At 42.0% G+C, this 21,675-nt stretch overlaps 1 protein-coding gene across 2 annotated transcripts in view; it reads left to right on the top strand.

The window, feature by feature from the left end:
- Positions 1-21,675, top strand: part of ABCC5 (ATP binding cassette subfamily C member 5) — a 273,093-nt gene that overhangs the window by 68,526 nt on the left and 182,892 nt on the right. The window contains exons 9-11 of one of the 2 annotated variants that reach the window (XM_033958465.1): positions 14,404-14,552; positions 15,121-15,228; positions 17,023-17,373. In XM_033958465.1, the coding sequence (XP_033814356.1) occupies positions 14,404-14,552; positions 15,121-15,228; positions 17,023-17,373 (608 nt within the window). Of the gene's footprint in view, positions 1-14,403; positions 14,553-15,120; positions 15,229-16,921; positions 17,374-21,675 lie in introns of those variants that run through there. The other variant, XM_033958466.1, reaches the window with a different exon arrangement.

The raw sequence follows: 21,675 nt of genomic DNA, 5'->3' as shown, positions 1-21,675 counted from the left end.
TCCTCCAGAGAGTCCTCTCTCACTTCTACTTCTGAGAGTGACGTGAAAGGCTTGTCTGGTGACCCGTTAAAGGGTAAGACTGTCGCTTCAGCGAAACGCAAGCACAGTTCCAGGGACAAGTCCCATAAGTCATCTAAGCATTCTAGATCAGATGAATGCAGAGCGGCTCCGGCCGCCAGATAATTTTTTCCCCTAGAATTTGTTAATATGATGTATCGGACGTTCCTGGTTAAAAAGGCCTCTTTCCTCAACTCAGAATCCAGCACAGCATATGGGTTCTTCCCAACTACTGGATTTCAGCAAGTCTCTATGTTCTCTCTCAGGGACCCAGGAGAGCAGGCGAGCAGTTCCCGCCATCGCTTCTGCTTCGGTCTCTGTACCCTTTCTGTTGCAGGTATCCTCGGCAGCATCAGATGATGTGGCTAATCTCGTGGATCTGCGTGATCCTGATGAGAGTGGGTCCTGCCATGAGAGTGGGGATGACCCAGCCATGCACTGGCTGTTTAAAACTGGCCACCTGACCGAAATTATTGCTGAGTCCTTATGAGAGTTGAACCTGAATTCGGATCAACCCAAACAGACGGGAATGTTCCCTGATGAGTAACCAACATCCGCTGTCCGCCTCATTTCCGGATAATCCGGATCTGGCTAGGATCCTTACTGAAGTTTGGGAGTCCCCAGAGCGTCACCTCAAATGCGCTAGGGCCATGGTGAGGTTGTATCCCATGGCCCTGGAGTTCTCCAAACACCTGACTCCACCGAAAGTAGATTCGGCTGTGGCACAACTGAGTAAGCGCACTTCCTTGCCCTCTGATGGAGGGGTAGTCCTGAAAGATGTTCAGGACAGGCGAGTGGATTTCATCCTGAAGCACCTTTTTGATTCCGTGGCGGCAGGAGTTAGGGCTACAGCAGCCACCTCTTGTCGCCCATGCTTATCACTCCAAGCTCCTGTCACGCCATGATCCTGAGGATGTAGTCCTCCGGGACCTAGATTTTCTGTTCTCCGGGGTGGATTATTTGACAGATGCGCTATATGATATGATGAAGGTGTTTGCTAAGCCGTGTCAGCCAGAAGAATGCTGTGGATTTGTCAGTGATCTGGGGATTTTTCTTCCAAGGCCACACTGAGCAGGTTGCCCTTTAAGGGCCTGCTATTGTTTGGCCAGGGTCTGGATGACCTCTTGACTAGTGTACAGGAACATAAACCAAAGGTTCTACTGGGTTCTAAACTTCGCCTAATAAGGAGCTCAGGACGGCCAAATTTTCATCCCCAAAAGGCATCCTCACCAGTATGCCGGGGCCCCGGCTTCATGCACAAGATTTGGAGTCTACTCCAGACCTCGTTTTAGCGGTCCAGTCCGCCAGCAATCTAACAAGCGTCATGCTGCCCCCGCTAAAAAGCAGTTCTGGTGCCAGGCCTCTGGCGCCTCTCCCTCAGGTCGGGGGGGCGTGTTTCAGCCTTCCTGACGGAGTGGCAAAGGGTGACCGCACCGGTGGATCCTAGAAGTGCTTATAGACAGCCTCAGATTGGAGTTTCACCGACCTCCATCGGATTTCTACCTGGCTTTTTCCCCATCCAGAAAGAGCTCTGTGCGTGCGGGCCATGGTTCACAGGCTGCTAGCTCTTGCAGCTATAGCACCCGTCCCAGAGGATGACTTAGGCTCGGGGAGATATTCGATATACTTCATCGTTCCAAAGAAAGACTCGGAAGATGGAGACCAATTCTGGATCTAAAGGCAGTGAATGTTTTCCTGTGAGTTCCATGCTTCAGGATAGAGATGATGTGCTCATGATAGCGGAAGTGACGCCAGGGGAATTCTTGGCTTCCCTGGATCTTATGAGACTGCTTTGATACGTCCCTACCGTGCAGACTACAGAGGGATTGTACAAGAACAAAAGATTAGGTTTCTTACCTCTGCTAATCTTCTTTCTTATAAATCTCCTCTGCAGTCTGCACTCCCACCTGTTTTTTCTGTCCGATTCGCAGGTCGCCTGCCAAGTAACAGATAAGCTGGATTTCTGTATTTGACCAGCCTCATTGAGAATTCCATACTTGTCCTTCACTTAAGGTTTAAGGGGTTCCAGGGTGGTTGCCCCCTTCTGAAGACTGAGTCTCCTTTATCCAAATTTGTACTTTACGGAGAGGGTGGTGGATGCCTGGAATGCGCTCCCGAGAGAGGTGGTGGAGAGTAAAACTGTGACTGAGTTCAAAGAAGCGTGGGATGAACACAGAAGATTTAGAATCAGAAAATAATATTAAAGATTGAACTAGGCCAGTACTAGGCAGACTTGTACGGTCTGTGTCTGTGCATGGCCGTTTGGAGGAGGATGGGCAGGGGAGGGCTTCAATGGCTGGGAGGGTGTAGATGGGCTGGAGTAAGTCTTAACAGAGATTTCGGCAGTTGGAACCCAAGCACAATACCGGGAAAAGCTTTGGATTCTCGCCCAGAAATAGCTAAGAAGAAAAAAAAAAAAATTAAATTGAATCAGGTTGGGCAGACTGGATGGACCATTCGGGTCTTTATCTGCCATCATCTACTATGTTACTATGTATATGTAATGTTCCAAATTGGTTCTTGTTCATTGACCTGCGGTGGTTTGTTTTTGTTTGTTTTGGGGTTTTGTTTTTTTTAATCTTTATTCATTTTAAATTTTACAAGTGTACAGAATATCATTCAAATAATATACAATTCCACTTGAAATTCTACAATTCTCACACAAAAGAGTTTAACCCCTTCCCACCCCACATAAAACATACTTTATAAATAAATATCCCATAATATAATAACTACATCATTCTTTTCACTTAACAATAAGAAAACTAAAACCCACCCTCCCTCACTATAATATATATATTAATAGGGGAAAAATACTGATTATTCATTATAATTTATGAATGGCCCCCATACATCCTTAAATTTATTAAAACATCTTTCCATTTTATACACATTGACACCGAATTCCACCAAAAACAATCATTTAATCTTGTACAATCTTTCCAGTTATAAGTTATTTGTTGAATGGCAACTCCTGTTAAAATCATTAAAAGTTTATTATTGTTAGAGGATATTTGAGATTTAGCCCTCATAGACATGCCAAATAAGATGGTATCATATGACAAAGCTACAGGATTTTCAAGCATACAATTTATTTGACCCAGATCAATTTCCAAAAAGCATTAATAAAAGGACAATAAAATAATAAATGATCTAAAGTTCCAGCCTCAAGATGACAATGCCAACATCTATTAGACTTAGAGCAATCCAATTTTTGTAAACGAACAGGGGTCCAGAGTGCTCTATGCAACAGGAAAAGCCATGTTTGCCTCATAGACGCAGACATTGTACATCTCATTCTCCAAGACCAAATACGTGGCCATTGAGATGCATTAATTTGATGCTTAATTTCAATGCTCCAAATATCTCTAAGTCCAGTCTTTGGTTTCTTATTCAAATAGCCAGATAATATTTTATACCACTGTGCGGCCTGGTGACCCAGAAAATCTGCCTGAAAGCATAAGAATTCTAAGCTAAATTGATTATTAAGCAATTTCCATTCAGGGAACCCTGCCTGAATAGCCTGCTTCAATTGCAACCACTTATAACTTTGTTTTTTTATCAAGACTAAATTTATGTTGTAACTGTGAAAATTCCAGCAGCTTATCATTAGATATAACATCATTTAAAGTACGTATTCCTGCTTCAATCCAATCCTTCCAGACAATCTTAAAACCGCCTATTTGGATCTTGGAGTTTAGCCATATATTTTGATAAGTCGATTTTTGAATTGGAAGAGGAGTTAAATTATTAATATATTTTAAAGTTTTCCATATGTCCATTATTATCCTATTACTTTTCCGTATCCTAGGCATTTTAATACTGAGTAAATGACGAAGCCTAATAGGACCACACAAGCAAGAGCAAAAGTGGAAATGTCCAATCAGAATGGTGCACAAAAAGTGTCTTTCAACTCATCTGATAAATCCAAATGTCTTTATTCATCCAAAATAACTCATTCATCCAAAGTAACTCAATGACTCGACATGATCATAGAAACATAGAAATTGACGGCAGAAAAGGGCTATAGCCCATCGAGTCTGCCCATACCAATGACCTACTCCCTGACTTTTACTTCCCTATTGATCCCATGTGAATATCCCATTTTCTCTTAAAATCTGACACGCTGTTGGCCTCAATCACCTGCTGAGGCAGCTCGTTCCAATGATCGACCACCCTTTCGGTGAAGAAGTACTTTCTAGCATCACCCTGAAATTTCCCTCCCCTGATTTTCAGCGAGTGTCCTCTGGTTATCGAGGGCCCTGTAAGACTGAAGATATCATCTTTCATCTCTATACGCCCCGTGATATACTTAAAGGTCTCAATCATGTCCCCCCTCTCTCTTCGCTCCTCCAGCGAGTACATCCGCAGTTTTTTTTAGTCTTTCTTCATATGTGAGATCCCTGAGCCCCAAGACCATCCTGGTAGCCATTCGCTGAACCGATTCAATTCTCAACACATCTTTCCGGTAGTGTGGTCTCCAGAAATGAACACAATACTCGAGATGAGGTCTCACCATGGATCTGTACAGTGGCATTATGACTTCAGGTTTTCTGCTGATCATGTTTCGTCCACCCGGCCTGCATCAGGAGTCTATAAATTATATACATAAATAATAATTATTAAATGTATAAAAACAAAAACAACAAATGTTAAAAATATGAATGATATTATATAGAAAATATTATGTGTAAAATATATTGTAAAAGAACAGCAAAGAATACCAAACAATGAACACGTATAAAGACCAGCATGGTTAAAAATAAAGACCTATCTATATCAGCACAGATTATAAAAACCATAAAAGGCTTTATACAAAATATAAATTGACCAAATATATAATAACTCTACATAAATAACACGCTAAAAAGATATAACTAATCATGCTTACATGAAAATTGCATTGAAACTATTGATTATCAACCAATAAAAACTATACAATGAAAATATAATAAATAACCTATGGATTCAATAAGATAGAGAGTATGTGTCACAAAACAACTGAGAATATGTTAAAAATATGAGCCAAAATATAAAACAACAATGAATAAGCGAACATATACCGTATTTTCACGCAGATAACGCGCACCCGTGTAAAATACGCACACGGGTATAGCGCGCAGAAACCACGATTTTATGTAAAAAAAACTTTTGTATACCGCGCTCACGGGTATACCGCGCATGCAGCCCGACTGTCCTTTCGCCTGCCCCGACTCTCCTCTGGCCACCCCGACTCTCCTTTCGCCCTCCCCGACTCTCCGTGCGCTGTCCCGACTATCCGTTCACCCTCCCTGACTTTCCGTGCACTGCCCCGCCTCTCCGTGCGCTGTCCCGACTCTCCGTTCACCCTCCCTGACTTTCCGTGCACTGCCCCGACTCTCCGTACGCTGTCCCGACTCTCCGTTCACCCTCCCTGACTTTCCGTGCACTGTCGTGTTGGGCCCATGTGCCTCAGGCCGCGCCCCCAGGTGGGACCTAAGGCTCCAGGGCCTATTCTGATTGGCCCACGCGCCTTAGGCCCCACCAGTAGGCGGAGCTTTGGGACGGATGGGCCAATCCGGCCACATTCCGTCGTTGGCTGCCTGCCGGACAGGCGGGTTTGGCTCCCGTCTGTCCGGCCAACTACCAAAGGTACAGGGAAGGGGGGTGGGGGTGTCGTGGGGGTCGGCCAGGGGGGTCGAGGGTCGGCTGGGGGGGCGGTCGGAGGTTCTTGGGGGGGGCGGTCGTTGGAGGGAGGGGGGTTTGCGTCGAGGGCAGGAGGGCCTGGGATCCCTCCTGCCCGTAATGTAGTGCGGGGTGGGGGTAGGGGGTCTCCGTGGCCAGGAGGGTTTGGGCTCCCTCCTGGCCCGATATTGTCGGGGAGTTGGGGAGTCGGCCGGCAAGAGGGCTTGGGCTCCCTCTTGCTCCGATTGTGGATGCGGGTGCGGGTGGGAGCGCGTGCAAGCGGTCGTTCGGGGTGGGGGTGCGAGCGGTCCTGCTGGGGGGGGGTGAATCGGGCGGGGTGGGAACTATGTAAAAAAATTTTTGTATACCGCGCTCACGCGTATAACGCGCGAGGGGTATGCGCGGTAGGTAAAAACGCGTATAACGCACGCGTTATATGCGTGAAAATACAGTAAAAAAGAATAAAACTATTTACAGTATTATGAGATAAATGAACACCAGTGTTGATACACATAATGGATGGAAAGAATAATATATGTATGAAAAAACTTAAGAAAGGGGGTATAAAACACATATAAACTTGTTCAATAAAACAATAAAGAAGCCTAATAGGAAACATGAGCTGCCATTCCAACCATAACCAGTCCGGAAGCTTCTCCATGAGTTTTGGGAGGACCCAGTACATACCTTGGCGCAAGATATAGGATTGATGGTACCTATAGAAGTTTGGAAAATTTACCCCTCCCTCCTCAATTGGTTTTTGTAAAGTCACTAAGGCAATTCTTGCAATTTTACCCAGCCAAATAAATTTAGTAATAATACTGTTCAACTTCTTATAAAAAGACCCCTGGAAAAAAACTGGAATCATTCCCATTTGGTAACAAACAGGCAAAATTATAATTTTGACAGTTTGGACTCTTCCCCACCACGACAAATATAAAGGATTTCATTGCTCACATAACTCTGTTACTTTTTGCAATAAAATTTTTCATTCACTTTCACTGTCTCATCAAGTGTATTTTTTAACCATATACCTAAATATTTTATTCCTTCTTCTTTCCATATAAAAGGGAATGAATCAAATAGTCCTCTTGTACAATGCACATTTAGAGGAAGAACTTCTGATTTGGACCAATTTATTTTATATCCTGAGAATTTTCCAAATTTCTCAATCAATTCAAGTAAGCATGGAATGGTTGTTTCAGGATTTCTCAAATAAAGCAGTAGACCGTTCTGAGCTACTGGGAGAACGGGATATAAATCTAAATAAATAAATAAATAAATAAATAAGCAGATACTTTATACTCCTTTCCAGAACGTGGAATACCCTGTATCTCATTCACTTGTTGAATAGCTAATAATAAGGGTTCAAGCACTATATCAAAAAGCAAAGGAGATAGAGGACAACCTTGTCTAACCCCCCTTTGTAATTTAAAACAATCAGAGAAATTATTATTAATATATAATCTAGCAATAGGAGAGCTATAAAAGGTTTTAATCATTTGTATAAATCCCGAACCAATACCAAACCATTCCATGGCCTGATACATAAATGTCCATTCCACCCGATCAAAAGCCTTCTCTGCATCCAGAGATACAGAGAAAGCTGGATCTCCTATTTCTTTTGTTAGGTATAACATCTGGAAAGCCAATCTAGTATTATTGGAAGAGTGTCTCTGAGCAACAAACCCTGTCTGGTGCATACCAACTATATAAGGAAGAGCCTTTGCCAAACGCATGGCCAAAAGTTTGGCTAATAACTTACCATCAACATTAATCAAAGAAATAGGCCTGTAATTTGAAACCAGCATGGGATCTTTATTTGGCTTTGGCAAAACAATGGTTAACGACTCTGCCATAGTGCCTGAAATACAACCTTTATTTAGTTGATTCTGATATAAATTTAATAAATAAGGTAATAGGGTAGTTTGAAATGCTTTATAAAACTCTACCGTAAAATCATCACCACCTGGAGCGGTCCCTACTCTAAGAGACTTCAATGCTGTTTGCAATTCTTTTAATGATATCGGTTCTTCCAAACTTCTTTTTATATGATCCGGAACCTTCGGTCCTTCAATAAAATTTAAAAACTCTACACCATCCTTTTCTTTATCTAAATAAGACTCAGAAGAATACAGGTCTTTATAAAAATTTAAAAATTGTTTTAATATAGGTCCAATTTGAGAATGAGTATCTCCTTTTTCATCTTTAATTGCACTTATTTTCGTCCTCCTTTTTTTTAACTTTAAGATAATTAGCCAATAATCTTCCCGCCTTATTTGAATTACCATAATACAAAGCTTGCTGACAAAGAATATCTTTCCTAACCAATTTAGAAGAAATCTCATTATATTTGCACTTTTAAAAGAGCTTGCAACGTAGAATTTTCCCATTTTCCAATCAATTTTGCCTCTAAAAGCTTAATCTCTTGCTCTAACTTAAAAAAATTGCTTTTTTAATTGTTTTTTAGAATAAGCTGAAAATGATATTATTTGTCCTCTCATAGTTGCCTTAAAAGCAACCCATAAGATTTCTATCGAGACTTCTTCCGTATTGTTAATTTGAAAATATTCATTAATCTTTATCTGAAAATCTTCACAAAATTTTGGGTATGCAAGCAGTGCATTATCAAACCTCCAAACAGGCCTATCATTGTCTTGATCAGCAAAATTTAAACTTTCCCACACACCACCATGATCTGATAAAATTATTGGATCTATAGTAGCTTGAGTAACATTTTGTACTAACTTATGAGAAACCAAAACATAGTCAATTCTAGAAAAAGATTTATGAACATGTGAACAAAATGAAAATTCTCGATCATTAAAATGAAGAATGTGCCAGATATCTTTTAAATTACAGGAATTTGCAAAATTATCCAACCCTAATGATTTTAAAATTTTGCTAGGTTTTTTATCTAATAAAGGATCCATAACAGCATTGAAATCCCCTGCCACTATCAAATTACTAGCAGCCAGTGGTAGAACTATTTGTTGCAGAGTTTTAAAAAATTCAATTTGATTCGAATTAGGGGCATACACATTAAAAAGTGCCACAGTAGTACTGCCCATACTCATGTTCACATGTATCCATCTTCCTATTTAATCTGCAGTCACCATGTTAAACACTGCAGTACTTTTTTTATTAATCAAAATAGCTACACCAGCTTTCTTCCCTACCGCAGGAGCAAAAAAGCAGACCTTTACCCAATTACCAATTAGTTTCTTTGATTCATCCCCAGTAAGGTGAGTCTCCTGTATAAAACAGACATCCGCATTATGCTGTTTTAAATATAATAACGTCTTTTTTTTCTTTTTATCGGATGATTAAGGCCATTAACATTTAAATAAAAAATTTTAAAATCCATTAAACAAAATGAAACATAATAAATACATACCTCTGCAGAATAATTATTAAATAGTCATTTCCCCCACACTGAAATTCTAATTTAATCCCCAACCCGCTCCCAAATACCCTCCCAATACATCCCAAACCCATTCCCACCCCTCCTCCCCAATCTAACAATGCCAACTTCGAAACGCACATACTTAGCTCAAGTAAATGAAAAACTTCCCCAGGCCAAACTCATAATAACTCTCATAAATATAATAATCATCCTAAATATTACAATGTAAGTCATTTCATTAACCATAAATCACTTAAATTCTGTTCCCAATCAGTATTTTTCCTCTTCTTTTTTTTTTCTTTTCCTCTGAATAACATAACGAGATATTTGCTATAAATCACATATAACAAAGAGTATTCTCCTTCTACTTAAACTCATAACTTAGATCTCCATTAAACATACTTCAACCCACAAAATTTATATTTTGAATATTCCCCATTCCCCCATCCATTCTAAAAACAATACATTCCAATCACCATGCACTCAAATAATCCCTCATTATCATATAGGTCCACCAATTAATAACTTACCCCTCATATAATTTACTTTTCCACTCACTCAAACTACCATACATCCTTCCACACTTACTCTTGAAACAGATAAAAATTTATACCCAGAAATGCAGAAACATCACCATATAACCTAAAATAAACACAAAGCTAATACATTATTTCATCTTCAACCTATGATTAATATCTTATTGTTATATTTCTTATTTATCTACTTTATTATTATTAAAAAAAAAAAAAAAATTCTCCTTTTCCTTTTTCTTTTCCCTCAATCAAGTTAATCCATTTTCTATGAAACTTCAGGCTAATACCACCATGGAAGTTCATAATATGGTGTATAAATAAACCACTCTACATCAATACTTTGACATGACTCCAAGCATTAATTATGTTATACATAAAATATAGCAATCCAGCAACCTTTTCCAAAGCGCAGCGAGTCATAACATTCTATTTTCAGCATCTCCAAGCAATTTCAATGCATTAATTCATCCATTCTTCTGAAAACCGTCTTCAAGTTCTTCTTAATCTAAGCTGCAGCTTCCATACAACTCCATTAAAATTCCTATGTAGCACCAAACTTTAATCTAGGCAAAGGTCAGATGTGAAATAGAAATCAAAGTGAGGATCCAGCCGTATCATACAAGCGATCTTCACAGTCTCAGCACTTCACATCATGTCTCGCTACATTCTCCATATTGTCAACTCCTTCACCATCTTCCATTTTTATTCATCTTTTTAAACTTCCGCTGACCCTTTGCAATATAAACATCATCCAAGATTCGTTTTTTGTTGCATTTGGTTGATGATGCTGGTCTGATCAAACCCTTTGACCTGCTTTGTGAGGAATTTCATCTGCCTCGAACAGATGCCTATGCCTACCTTCAGATTCGCCACTACATTTCCTCTTTGTCGAAGACTCATCTTTTGGCCTCCTGTCGAGAACTGTTGATGGAGGCTTTTACATTTGGCTCCCAACAGCCTGTCCCCTTGAAGTTTCACTATAGGCATCTGAAGGACGAGTCCCCTGTGCTTGCTTGTTTTCGATTGTGGGATGCTTGGGTGGGAGATTTGAATATGGAATTTTCTGATGAAGTAATATTGAATGCTATCAAAGAGCTATCTTTGTATAGTAAATATGCTGTTTTTTGGGAACAACACTACAAATTGACTCTTCGCCTGTATATTTCTTCTCGGAGAGCTTTTCTGGCGGGGCTCTGCCCGACTGCGGACTGCCGACGCTGTGGTGCTCCAGATGCAGGTCTCGGCCACATGTTTTGGTCTTGTCCATCCATACAGACTTTTTGGGACGCTGTTTTTAATTTTGTTGATGTCATCTGGAGCACTACAGTTCGGAGATCAGCCTTGGTGTTATTTGGAGCCTCCTTGCATTTCCATCCCCGTCGGCCCGGGGCCTCCGCCTTCCTTCGTTGGACGGCTGTGATTGCTATCAAATGCATTTTGATTAAGTGGATGGAAGCGGAGGCACCTGACTATTCCCTTTGGCGTAGTCACATGATTATGTTGCTTTCTTGGGAACGGAGAGGAGTCCAGGACATTTCTTCCTTGACTGGACGAGCCTTCCAGAGAATTTGGGAGCCCTTTTGGAACACGTTGTCTCCGGTGGCTCGTAGCCGCCTTTTGAACTGCTAGCCCCCCCTTGTTATTACAACTGTGGGCTTTTTGTTGTTGTTTTTTTTTTTTTTTTTTTTTTTTTTTTTTGCATCAGTGAGAGTGGGAGGGGGGAGGGGTGGGTTGGGTTGGAGGGGTGGTTGCTGGATTATTGGGTGCAAATCTTTGGTCTGCCTTGTTGCTCCTTGTTCTTGTATTGGATTGTTGTTTTCTTGGTGCTCAATAAAATATATTTGACGATAAACATCATCCAAAGATATGTTTATTCTTCCATATCACTGTCTTTCCAGCACAGCATTACAACAAACATCACTCATAGCTGATCACATGTCCTTGCCAGAATGTTGAGCCCTTTTCAAAAGTTAACTGCATCGAATCCTTGCTGAAAGATATTATTCTTGTTTTCCAATTCCTCAATGGAAAATCTTTAAAAGTTTTCAGTATAATAATAAACAAACAAAAACAAAAATCAAATAACAAGAAGTACAGTATCTAAATAATTTTCAAGAATCCATAGGTAAATCATATTGATCCAAGAATTCTTTCAATTTAACTGCCTCCTCAAAATTATAAGTTTTGTTTTCATAGGTCACCCTCATAATTGCTGGGTATACCAGGCCATACCTTGCACCCAATGCTCTTAGCTTAGGTACTCAAATCCAGAAGCTGCTTTCTTCTATAAGCAGTAGCTTTTGCAAAGTCTGGAACTATAAAGATTTTTGAATCCTGGCATTTAAGATCTTTATTATCTTTAGCTAATTTCATAATTTCTGCCACCTGCTGATATCGTAGCAGCTTGAAAATTAGTGGACGGGGACCCTTTTGGCTGTTTGATCTTTATGACGCCCTTTCTATTTCTAGCAGGAAAGAACTCTTTAACGGTAAGATTTTTGGTATAAAGTTCATCACAAATTTTATAGGATCGTTCTGTTCAACCCCTTCAGGCACCCCGATCCAAACGCAAATTATTTCGCCTTTCTCGGTTTGACAAATCCTCCAGATCTTTTCTTAATATCTCTATTTCTTTGTGATCTTTTTTATATACCATCATATCTGCTTCAGACTTTTCAGCGCACTTTTCCAATTTTCAATTTTAAAATCAACCGCTTGCATTCTTTTAGTTAGACTCTCCACTTCCTCTTTAACCTCCTTTATATTTTTAGCGCTGTCAAGTACAATTTCCTTAATTTTCTGCAACTCATTCATCAGATATTTATTTTCAATTTCTTCCAAAGGCAACGGGACCGCTGATGGGGAGACCGAATCCATCTTTGATCTTTTTACACTTCCCGCACCTAAACTCGCTGAATTATTTTTACTATGTTTGCCCGAAGCCATTTTCACACTAAATTCTCACTTTCAACCTGACTTACACAAACTTTGACTGCCTTATCATAACAAAATTAGCCTTTCACTGTGGAGCCACTCATTCACCCGACCATCCCAGTACGCCGCAAAGCCACGCCCCCTCACCTGCAGGTTTTAATAGTTTTATGAGTTGTTGTCATGAGCAGAATTAATTATGTAGCGGGGAGTTCCCCGTACCCTCTTTCTCTCTTCTTTTGTCTCATGTTTTTTGGCTATAGCTCTACCTGGCTTGTGTACTGACTGATCTTGAAGGGGAGTGTCCCAAGAGATGACCAAAGGAGGAGGGGTGAGAATTTGGTTTGAATTCCCTACAGTTCAAAGATGGAAGGGATTGATAACCCTACTGTACAGACTACAGAGGAGATTTACAAGAAAGAAGATTAGCAGAGGTAAGAAACCTAATCTTTTGTTACTTTTGCTGACTTGCCAAGGTTTAATTTTGGCTCCTACATTCAGTTCTCTGCTTGCAAGAAAAGCAAGGGTTGCTCAATTGGCAAGAAGTTTGTAGAAAAAGGGGGCAAAATTAGTGTGTCTATCAAGCCCAATATTTTGTTTCCAACAGTGGCCAACCCAGGTCACAAGTATCTGGCAAGATCCCAAAGAGTAAAACAAATTTTATGCTGTTTATCCTAGGAATAATCAGTGGATTTCTAGAAGTCCATCTTAATAATGGTTTATGGAATTTTTGTTCAGAATTTGAGTTTTCGTTTAGAATTTTAAATTCTGCTAAGCAGAATTTTTCTGCTAGCTAGATCTCAAAAGAAGCCTACACACATATTCCCATCCTCCTGGCCCACAGGAAATACCTCCACTTTCAAGTACAAAGTACTCCCATTCGGACTAGCATCAGCACCCAGAGGATTCACAAAATGTTTAGTGGTAGTGGCTGCAATCCTCCACCGACACGGTTTTCATGTGTTTCCATACCTGGATGACTGGTTGATCAAGGCCCCAACATCTCAAGCTCACCAGACCATGAATTCAACTATACATCTACTAAAACTTATTGGATTTGCATTCAGTTACCAGAAATGTCATTTACATTCTCAATAAACAAACTTAAATTCTAGAGATAATTGGAGTACTTCTGGCCCAACTCATGCGCTTGCCTTTCTGCCACAACAGAGATTCCACACTCTGATTCATATCTGCCAGAAGGTCTCCTCTCCAATGCATCAAGGCATGCCACATGGCATATACAGTTCATGTAACTTCATATGTCCATCTATATCTCAAAGATCCTCAGTGGACACTCTAGACCCAATGGTCCCAAGCTACTGGAGCACTATCCTAATGATTACAAGTGACCTCGGAGCTTTGTCGATTTCTTCAGTGGTGGTTATCACTGACTAATCTTTTCAGACATGGCAAGACCCGGACAACTGCAACAGTCTAAATTTTCATAAAATTGACAGCTTTTCTATGTGGTTTCCCAGTGAAGTCTCAAGGGGAACTTCACTTTGTCCTTGTGAAGTGCTCTACTTGCCAGAACAGGAAATACTTTTTACAGAAAGGGTGGTAGATACGTGGAACAGTCTCCCGGAAAAGGTGGTGAGACAAAGACTGAATTCAAGAAAGCGAAGGACAGGCACATGGGATCTCTTAGGGAGAGGAGGAGATGATTGATGCAATGGATGGGCAGCCTGGATGGGTCATTTGGCTAAAGATGTTTTAAATTTTTATTTTTTACGTATAGAATGTATAATACATACAATGTGAGCTAAACACTAGAGCAGAATTTCTGAAGTGTTATTTAATTATTCCTAGAAATCCGGGAGGAAGAGCGGAAGATCTTGGAGCGTGCTGGCTATTTCCAGAGTATTACTGTGGGTGTGGCTCCTATTGTGGTCGTTATTGCCAGTGTGGTGACCTTCTCTGTCCATATGATCCTTGGATATGACCTCACAGCTGCACAGGTGACATTTTGGTTTTCTTCTCTGGTTTCAATGCTTTTAACCTGCCAAACACATTGCTACCAGATTGGTAATCGACTTTGCTGATGAACCACAAAACATTTCTACAGTACCAGAAGAACTTCTCTTCTTTATTAGGGTGTCTTATTGCTATAAACCTTTTCTCCGAGGACAAACAGGACATGCCTAAGGCAAACCACTGTGAGGGTCAGTCTTAGAACTCACTTTGCCATCCCTAGATCATTTTGTAAAACTATCTGTGGTAATACATGCCCTGCTATCCTTGGAGAACACTTGCTGCAGGTGAATAACTTTGCTTTCACAACAATATTTGGGTCACTAGTAGAATCTGCCTGCAGCTGTTAGAAATAATTACAATAGGTTTCTGAGGAACATTTCCATAAAACAAGAGGGGTTCAGGCTGTATGTTCTGCTCTTAATTTAAAATTCTTAACAAGTGTGCTGATGGAAAAGAAGTGTCTCTCCAATCTATGGCCACATGTTTGTTACGTCATTGCTGTTCAACATTTGTGTAAGGTATGCTTTTCTCCTTTTTCTCTTTCCTTCCAAGGCTTTTACGGTTGTTACTGTTTTCAACTCCATGACATTTGCACTTAAAGTAACTCCGTTTTCAGTGAAGTCTCTTTCAGAGGCTGCTGTTGCTGTTGAACGTTTTAAAGTAAGTTACCTTTTTGTCTCTTAAACTTTGATTTTTAATTCTTTTCTTGTATGTGTCAGCAGTAAGCCTTCAATAACGATTTCTCAGGTACCATAGGTTTTGCAAGTTATGCCAGCTTTGTCCACTGTGATAGTAGGAAAGCTTGTTCTGAGAGGTGGTGGCTGGGACAAACCTTCCTGGTCTGTCATCTCAAGTGTAGCAGGGTTTCCTCTGGGTTAGGAGAAGGAAGGGGAGTCTTGGATGTCACTGGCTACCATTTCTTGCATTCAGTCCCTGCAAGTACATAAAAGGATGCGCTGGCTCTTGCTTACAGGCAAATGTGGCTTTTCTCCCCAGTGGATTCTTTTTCTAGTCTGCTTTTTGAACTACAGTATTTGAAATTGTAGAATACTAATAACCTTAACTTTGAGCCTTTGAAAAGAACAATTAAGCAGTTTTAGGGGATACCATTGATGGTCATAATAGGGCAAAACGCTGTATTGTTCGTGTCTGTGGGCTAAAGGCTGATGTTCTCTGTTGCAGAATGTGATGGACTTTGCTGTTTTGCTAATTAAATGGTACTTGTCCCAGTTGGGCTTTTATTTGCAGAAAGGAGGCAACTTTCCAACCCTTTTTTTCATTTGAGCGGCATGTGCTGATTAGAATTCCTTCCCCTACTGGGGTTGGAAGCTCTCTTAGTTCAACCTAGGGTGCTAAAAATACTTGGTTTAATGCTTTGGATGTTGAGGGAAGTGGAACGTTTTCAGTTCAGTGTTTTGAGGTGTCCATAAATGTTTGCTGCTGGTCCCATGAAAACAGACCGGATTGGTTTGTATATGAGAATCAGAAAGGTAGTGGCACACACTCTTTGGCTTAGGAACGGGAATAGAAATCTTACTGCATCTCAACAATACATAATGAAAGGAGAAAGCTGATGGTGTAAATCTTTGGGGCCTTAGCTAGAAGGGGCAGCTTCTCGCAGAACTCTTATAGTTCAGGAGTCCTGGCCCTTCTCTTGGACTGCTTGACTTGTTTTCTAATTTAGGACCTTCAGAAGCTACGAAATGCTTCCAGTCTCCTTTTTAATGTAGAGCTAGTGAGCGCCTGCCTATTTTCTAAAAGTTAACCATAATGCTGGATGTGGAGATAGTGGACTTAAGAAATCTTTTCATACACTTTATATGCCCATATTGTTGGTTTTCATCCCTTTCAGGGAGTGATATATTTATGGGATTGGGTTGTTTTTTTTTTAAATCTTACCTGCCAGTGCAGTTTAGCCTTGTGGTCTGTTAATTTCTGCTTTGCTAACCTCATATTCCCAGAGAGGGAGACAAGTTTGAGGGGTCTAGCTAGGCAAAGTAGTGGTCACCTAGAAAGAATGGGTGAGAACTGGGGAAAAGGGGAGACGGGGCAGCTAGGGATGTTTAGGATGGGGAACTCCTTTAAACACACTCTTCCTGATTCCACCATCCACAGATATAGCCGATCCTTGTGGATAGCTTCCAAAGAGAAAGCACTCATGTTTTCTGCTTGTGAACATTGACTCTAACATAACCCTTGGAACATACACTGGTGTTCAGATTTCGTAACCTGCTTATTAAAGGGCCAGGCTCTATGAAATGTAATTTTGGATGCCTAAAACCTTAGCATGTCCCACTGTATCTGCTATGTCCTGGAGTTAGCTGACTCTAATGAGCTACCTTTTGCTCCTCAGCAGCTGCTTCTCACTGTATAGCCTGATGTGTTATGCTGCCTGAGTGTGCCATTGCCTTGACCAGCTGTCTCATCTTTACACCTCTCTCAAACTCCTATCAGAGTTTATTTCTAATGGAAGAGGTTCACATGATAAAGAGAGAGCCAGCCAGCCCACACATCACCATAGAGCTGAAAAATGCTACACTGGCATGGGATTCTTCCCATGCTAGTGCCCAGAGCTCACCAAAGCTGACTCCTAAACTGAAAAAGGACAAGGTCGCCAAGGGCAAGAAAGAGAGGCTGAAGCTACAGCCGCATGAAGGAGCCCAGGCAGTGCTGGCTGAGCAGAAAGGACATCTGCTGCTGTACAGTGATGACCACCCCAGCCCCGAGGAGGAGAACAAGAATGTCCACCAAGTTACTGCACGGCTACAGAGGACATTGTACAACATCAACCTTGAGATTGGGAAGGTAAGACATCATCTTGAAGACACTTTGCCTTGCTCCAGTGTCTGATTAAGCATAGGCCAGATATTTGACCACAAACACAACCAGTTCAGCCGCATAGCTGGTTGTATTTAGGAAACCTGTTTATGCAGTTTGAGTTAAAGGATAACATAGGGCAAATATTCAATCTGGTCGAACTTTCTGGTACACTCCTAGAGCACCTCTTAGCCTTGGTCATTAACGTCTGGCTGGATTCCTAAACACACACACATGCATAGAGTTCAGTTATACAGAACACAGCCATTATATATATATATATATATTTTTTTTAAAATTCTTTATTCATTTTTAAACTTTCATCATGTGTGCAGAATTCATAATAAACACTATTAATTAGACCACTTGAACATCTTATCATTATATCTTATAAATATAAATGCAACCCTCCCCCCACCCTCCTTCTAATCACATTATCTAATATAATAAAACGGTAAGCCGCGCATGCGCACTTCCTAAGCGTGCGTCCGTTTTCCGTGAGCTATAGCACACATAGGCAGTGCGCATGCGCGTGAGGTCTGGCCTCACGCGAGGCAAGACAAGTGGCATGCGCGCTCTTCCCTGCTCTCCACCGCTGCCCTCTCCAAGCTGGGACCGCAGCCAGCCAACGATCGCCTCCACAACGCGCGAGAGGAGAAGGGAGAGGGCTGAGGGCTGTCCCGCTGGCAGCATGGCCCCGATCCCCTTGCGCTGCAGCAGCGTCGACGACTCCCCCCTCCTGCACCAACTGCTGCCGCTCCTGTTTGAAGTGGCCTGGTGAAGTTCGCGGCCGGCTGTAGCAAATCTCGCAGGCCGCTCTCCACATGAAGCACATTCCCTCTGACGCGATCGCGTCAAAAGGAACATGCTATCATATGGAGAGCGGCCTGCAAGGTTCAATACAGCCACCCATGAACCTAAGCAGGCCGCTTTGAACAGGAGCGGCAGCGGCGGCAGGAAACATGGATGCATGGAGGAAGGTAAGAACGGGAGGGGAAGCCAAAAAAGAAGGGCCCTGGAGCAGCCAGAAAAGGGAGCTGTTTTGGTGGGAGGGTTGTGCTGAGTGCACGAAGCAGGCAGACAGCCATTGCACAACAGGGGGAGAGGCAAAGGGGGCTGCTTTGGGGGAATGGTTGAGCTGGGGGCCGACAGCAATCATGGGGGGAACAGAAGAGAGCCACAGAGCAGGCAGGCATGGCACAACAGGGGGCCAGAGGGAGAGCGAAAGGGGGCTGCTTTGGGGGGAGGGGGATGCTGGGGGTAGACAGCAATCAGGGATCGGGGAGGAACAGAAGGGTGGCCACGAAGCAGGCAGGCATTGCACAACAGAGGCTGCTTTGGGGGGATGGTTGTCCTGGGGGGCCGACAGCAATCATGGAGGGAACAGAAGAGGGCCACGGAGCAGGCAGGCATGGCACAACAGGGGGCCAGAGGGAGAGCGAAAGGGGGCTGCTTTGGGGGGAGGGGTATGCTGGGGGTAGACAGCAATCAGGGATCGGGGAGGAACAGAAGGGTGGCCACGAAGCAGGCAGGCATTGCACAACAGAGGCTGCTTTGGGGGGATGGTTGTCCTGGGGGGCCGACAGCAATCATGGAGGGAACAGAAGAGGGCCACGGAGCAGGCAGGCATGGCACAACAGGAGGCCAGAGGGAGAGCGAAAGGGGGCTGCTTTGGGGGGAGGGGTGTGCTGGAGGCAGACAGCAATCAGGGAGGGGGGAGGAACAGAAGGGGGGCCACGAAGCAGGCAGGCATTGCACAACAGGGGGAGAGGGAAAGGAGGCTGCTTTGGGGGAATGGTTGTTCTGGGGGCAGAAAGCAATCATGGGGGGGAACAGAAGGGGGCCAAGAAGCAGGCAGTCATTGCACAACAGGGGGAGAGGGAAAGGAGGCTGCTTTGGCAAGCAGGGGAGCCAGGGAGACAGACAGAAAGAAAAACGCACAGACAGGGGACCAGGAGGAGACACAGACACAAAGAATGACTGACAGACAGCGTCCAGGGAGAGAGAGAGAGACAAATAAAAAACAAAAAAACAGACATACAGACATCTACTCTAGCACCCGTTATTGTAACGGGCTTAAACACTAGTTCATTATAAGATCATAAACCTTCCCATTAAACCCTTCCCTTCTTTCAACACTAAATGGTGTTTAATTAATAGAAAAATGGCATTAATCATGACAAAAAGATGTTAATGGCTCCCATATTTTTATAAAATTTTTATAATTTCCATTCTGTACCGCCAATGATCTTTCCATTCTATATAAGTGACGCAACGAATTCCACCAGAAATTGAAATTAAGTCTACTGTGGTCTTTCCAGTTTTTAGTAATATGTTGGATGGCAACTCCTGTCATGATCAATAAAAGTTTATTGTTACACGATGATATCTGACTCTTTTTTTCTCATGGACATTCCAAATATCACAGTATCATAAGATAATGCTTCATGATTTTCCAATAAACAATTTATTTGATCCCAGATTGAATTCCAAAAGGCTAAGATATGGGGACAATAATACAAGAGATGATCCAACGTCCCTACATCTAGATTACAATGCCAGCATCTATTAGACAAGGAACTATTTAATTTTTGTAATCTAACTGGGGTCCAAAAAGCTCTATGTAACAAAAAAAACCATGTTTGCCTCATAGACGCTGACATTGTACATCCTATTCTCCAAAACCAAATTCTCTCTTTTTTTTTGATAATTCTTTATAACAGAAGCAAATACAAACCAGAAATATACAACAAAGCAGTTCACTCGGACAATATTGCCACATAGAGAGAGCAACATACAATTCACTTTATAATATTGCATCTCTCTTCCCATAGTCCCCAAGGAACCGCACATTCCATTCCATTCTCTATACCAATATTTGCAAAAAATGTAATCATCACCCTCACTTTTTTTAACAACATTAACTCCCTGTCACTTAGGCCTAGATTCTCTAAGCAATACTGGTAAGTACCCAAGCTCGATAAAAACTGTCATTTAAACCACGTTTATAGCTGAGTTTCAAGACACCTCCTGGCACATAAAAGATTGGTGCTGGAATCGCATCTCCGTAGGTGCTTTAGGCCACCTAATGCCACTGTAGGCATGGCTGATTCCAGAAGTGACATTAGGTGGCCTAAAGTGCCTACAGAGATGCGATTCACATCAAAGGTAGGCCTGGAAAACCCTTGCCTATATTTGTGGTGCCTGTCTTTGCCGGAGGTGCAATTCTGTACCTGGTGCCGTCATGTGATTGACATGCAATTGGCAGCAACTGACAACAGCGCTGGTTATAGAATCTGGGCCTTTCAGCCCAATGTTGGCTCACAGGACTAAAACTAAACTAAAACTTAACTTTGTATACCAGGTCATCACCAAACAAGGAGCTCGACTTGGTTAACAGTATTTAAAAAAAATACAGAATGATATTAGAGAAAGAGCCAATAGGTCAAAGAGAAAAAGACTAAGAGTGATTTCCAAAATGATTTGCAAAAAAATTGAAAGGAGCTAGAGACCCTTAAGGCAATGGGGATTCAATTCCATAATTCTCTTCTAGTGCCTTCTTGTACTATTTTTTTCTCATATTTATGCCCTAGCACTGTCACTCAACTTTTCTTGTGTGTGATTTTTTAGCAATTGAGTGCTTCAGAATTTGGCAAGTGAGCTCCCTGAAGAGAAGGCAGAAATTATGTACATGGTAAAGCTGTCAGGAGTGAGAACAACTTCTTAGTAGTTCTTCCCTGTATCAATTTTGGAAATCAATTTGGTCTCAAATTAATTGTTTATTAGAGAACCATGTATCATTATCATATGACTAGTCTTTAAGCCCGTTACATTAACGGGTACTAGAATAGATGGGTCTGTCTTTCTTTGTCTCTCTCATAGGCCACTGTCTTTCTTTCTGTCTCTCTCTCTCTCTCTTTGGCCACTGTCTGTCTGTCTTTCTTTCTTTCTGTGTCTCTCCTTGACCACTATCTGTGTGTCTTCCTGTCTCTCTCTCTCTCTCTCTCCTTGGCCGCTGTCTGCCTGTCTTTCTGTCTCTCCCTCTCTCCTTGGCCACTGTCTTTCTGTGTGTCTCCCTCTGTCGCTCTGTGTGTCTGTCTCTTTCTGTGTGTCTGTCTCTTTCTCTCTCTCTCCTTGGCTTCTGTCTGCCTGTCTTTATGTCTCTCCCTCTCTCCTTGGCCGCTGTCTGTCTTTCTGTCTTTTTCTCTCTTTCTCGTTGGCAGCTGTGTGTCTGTCTTTCTGTCTCTTTCTCTCTCTCTCTCTCCTTGGCTGCTGTCTATGTATGTTTCT

The sequence above is a fragment of the Geotrypetes seraphini genome, chromosome 9 (genome assembly GCF_902459505.1).
Source record: "Geotrypetes seraphini chromosome 9, aGeoSer1.1, whole genome shotgun sequence".
Taxonomy (NCBI): domain Eukaryota; kingdom Metazoa; phylum Chordata; class Amphibia; order Gymnophiona; family Dermophiidae; genus Geotrypetes; species Geotrypetes seraphini.
Note: the sequence above shows the minus strand (reverse complement) of the source record. Positions and strands in the feature narration are given on the sequence as shown.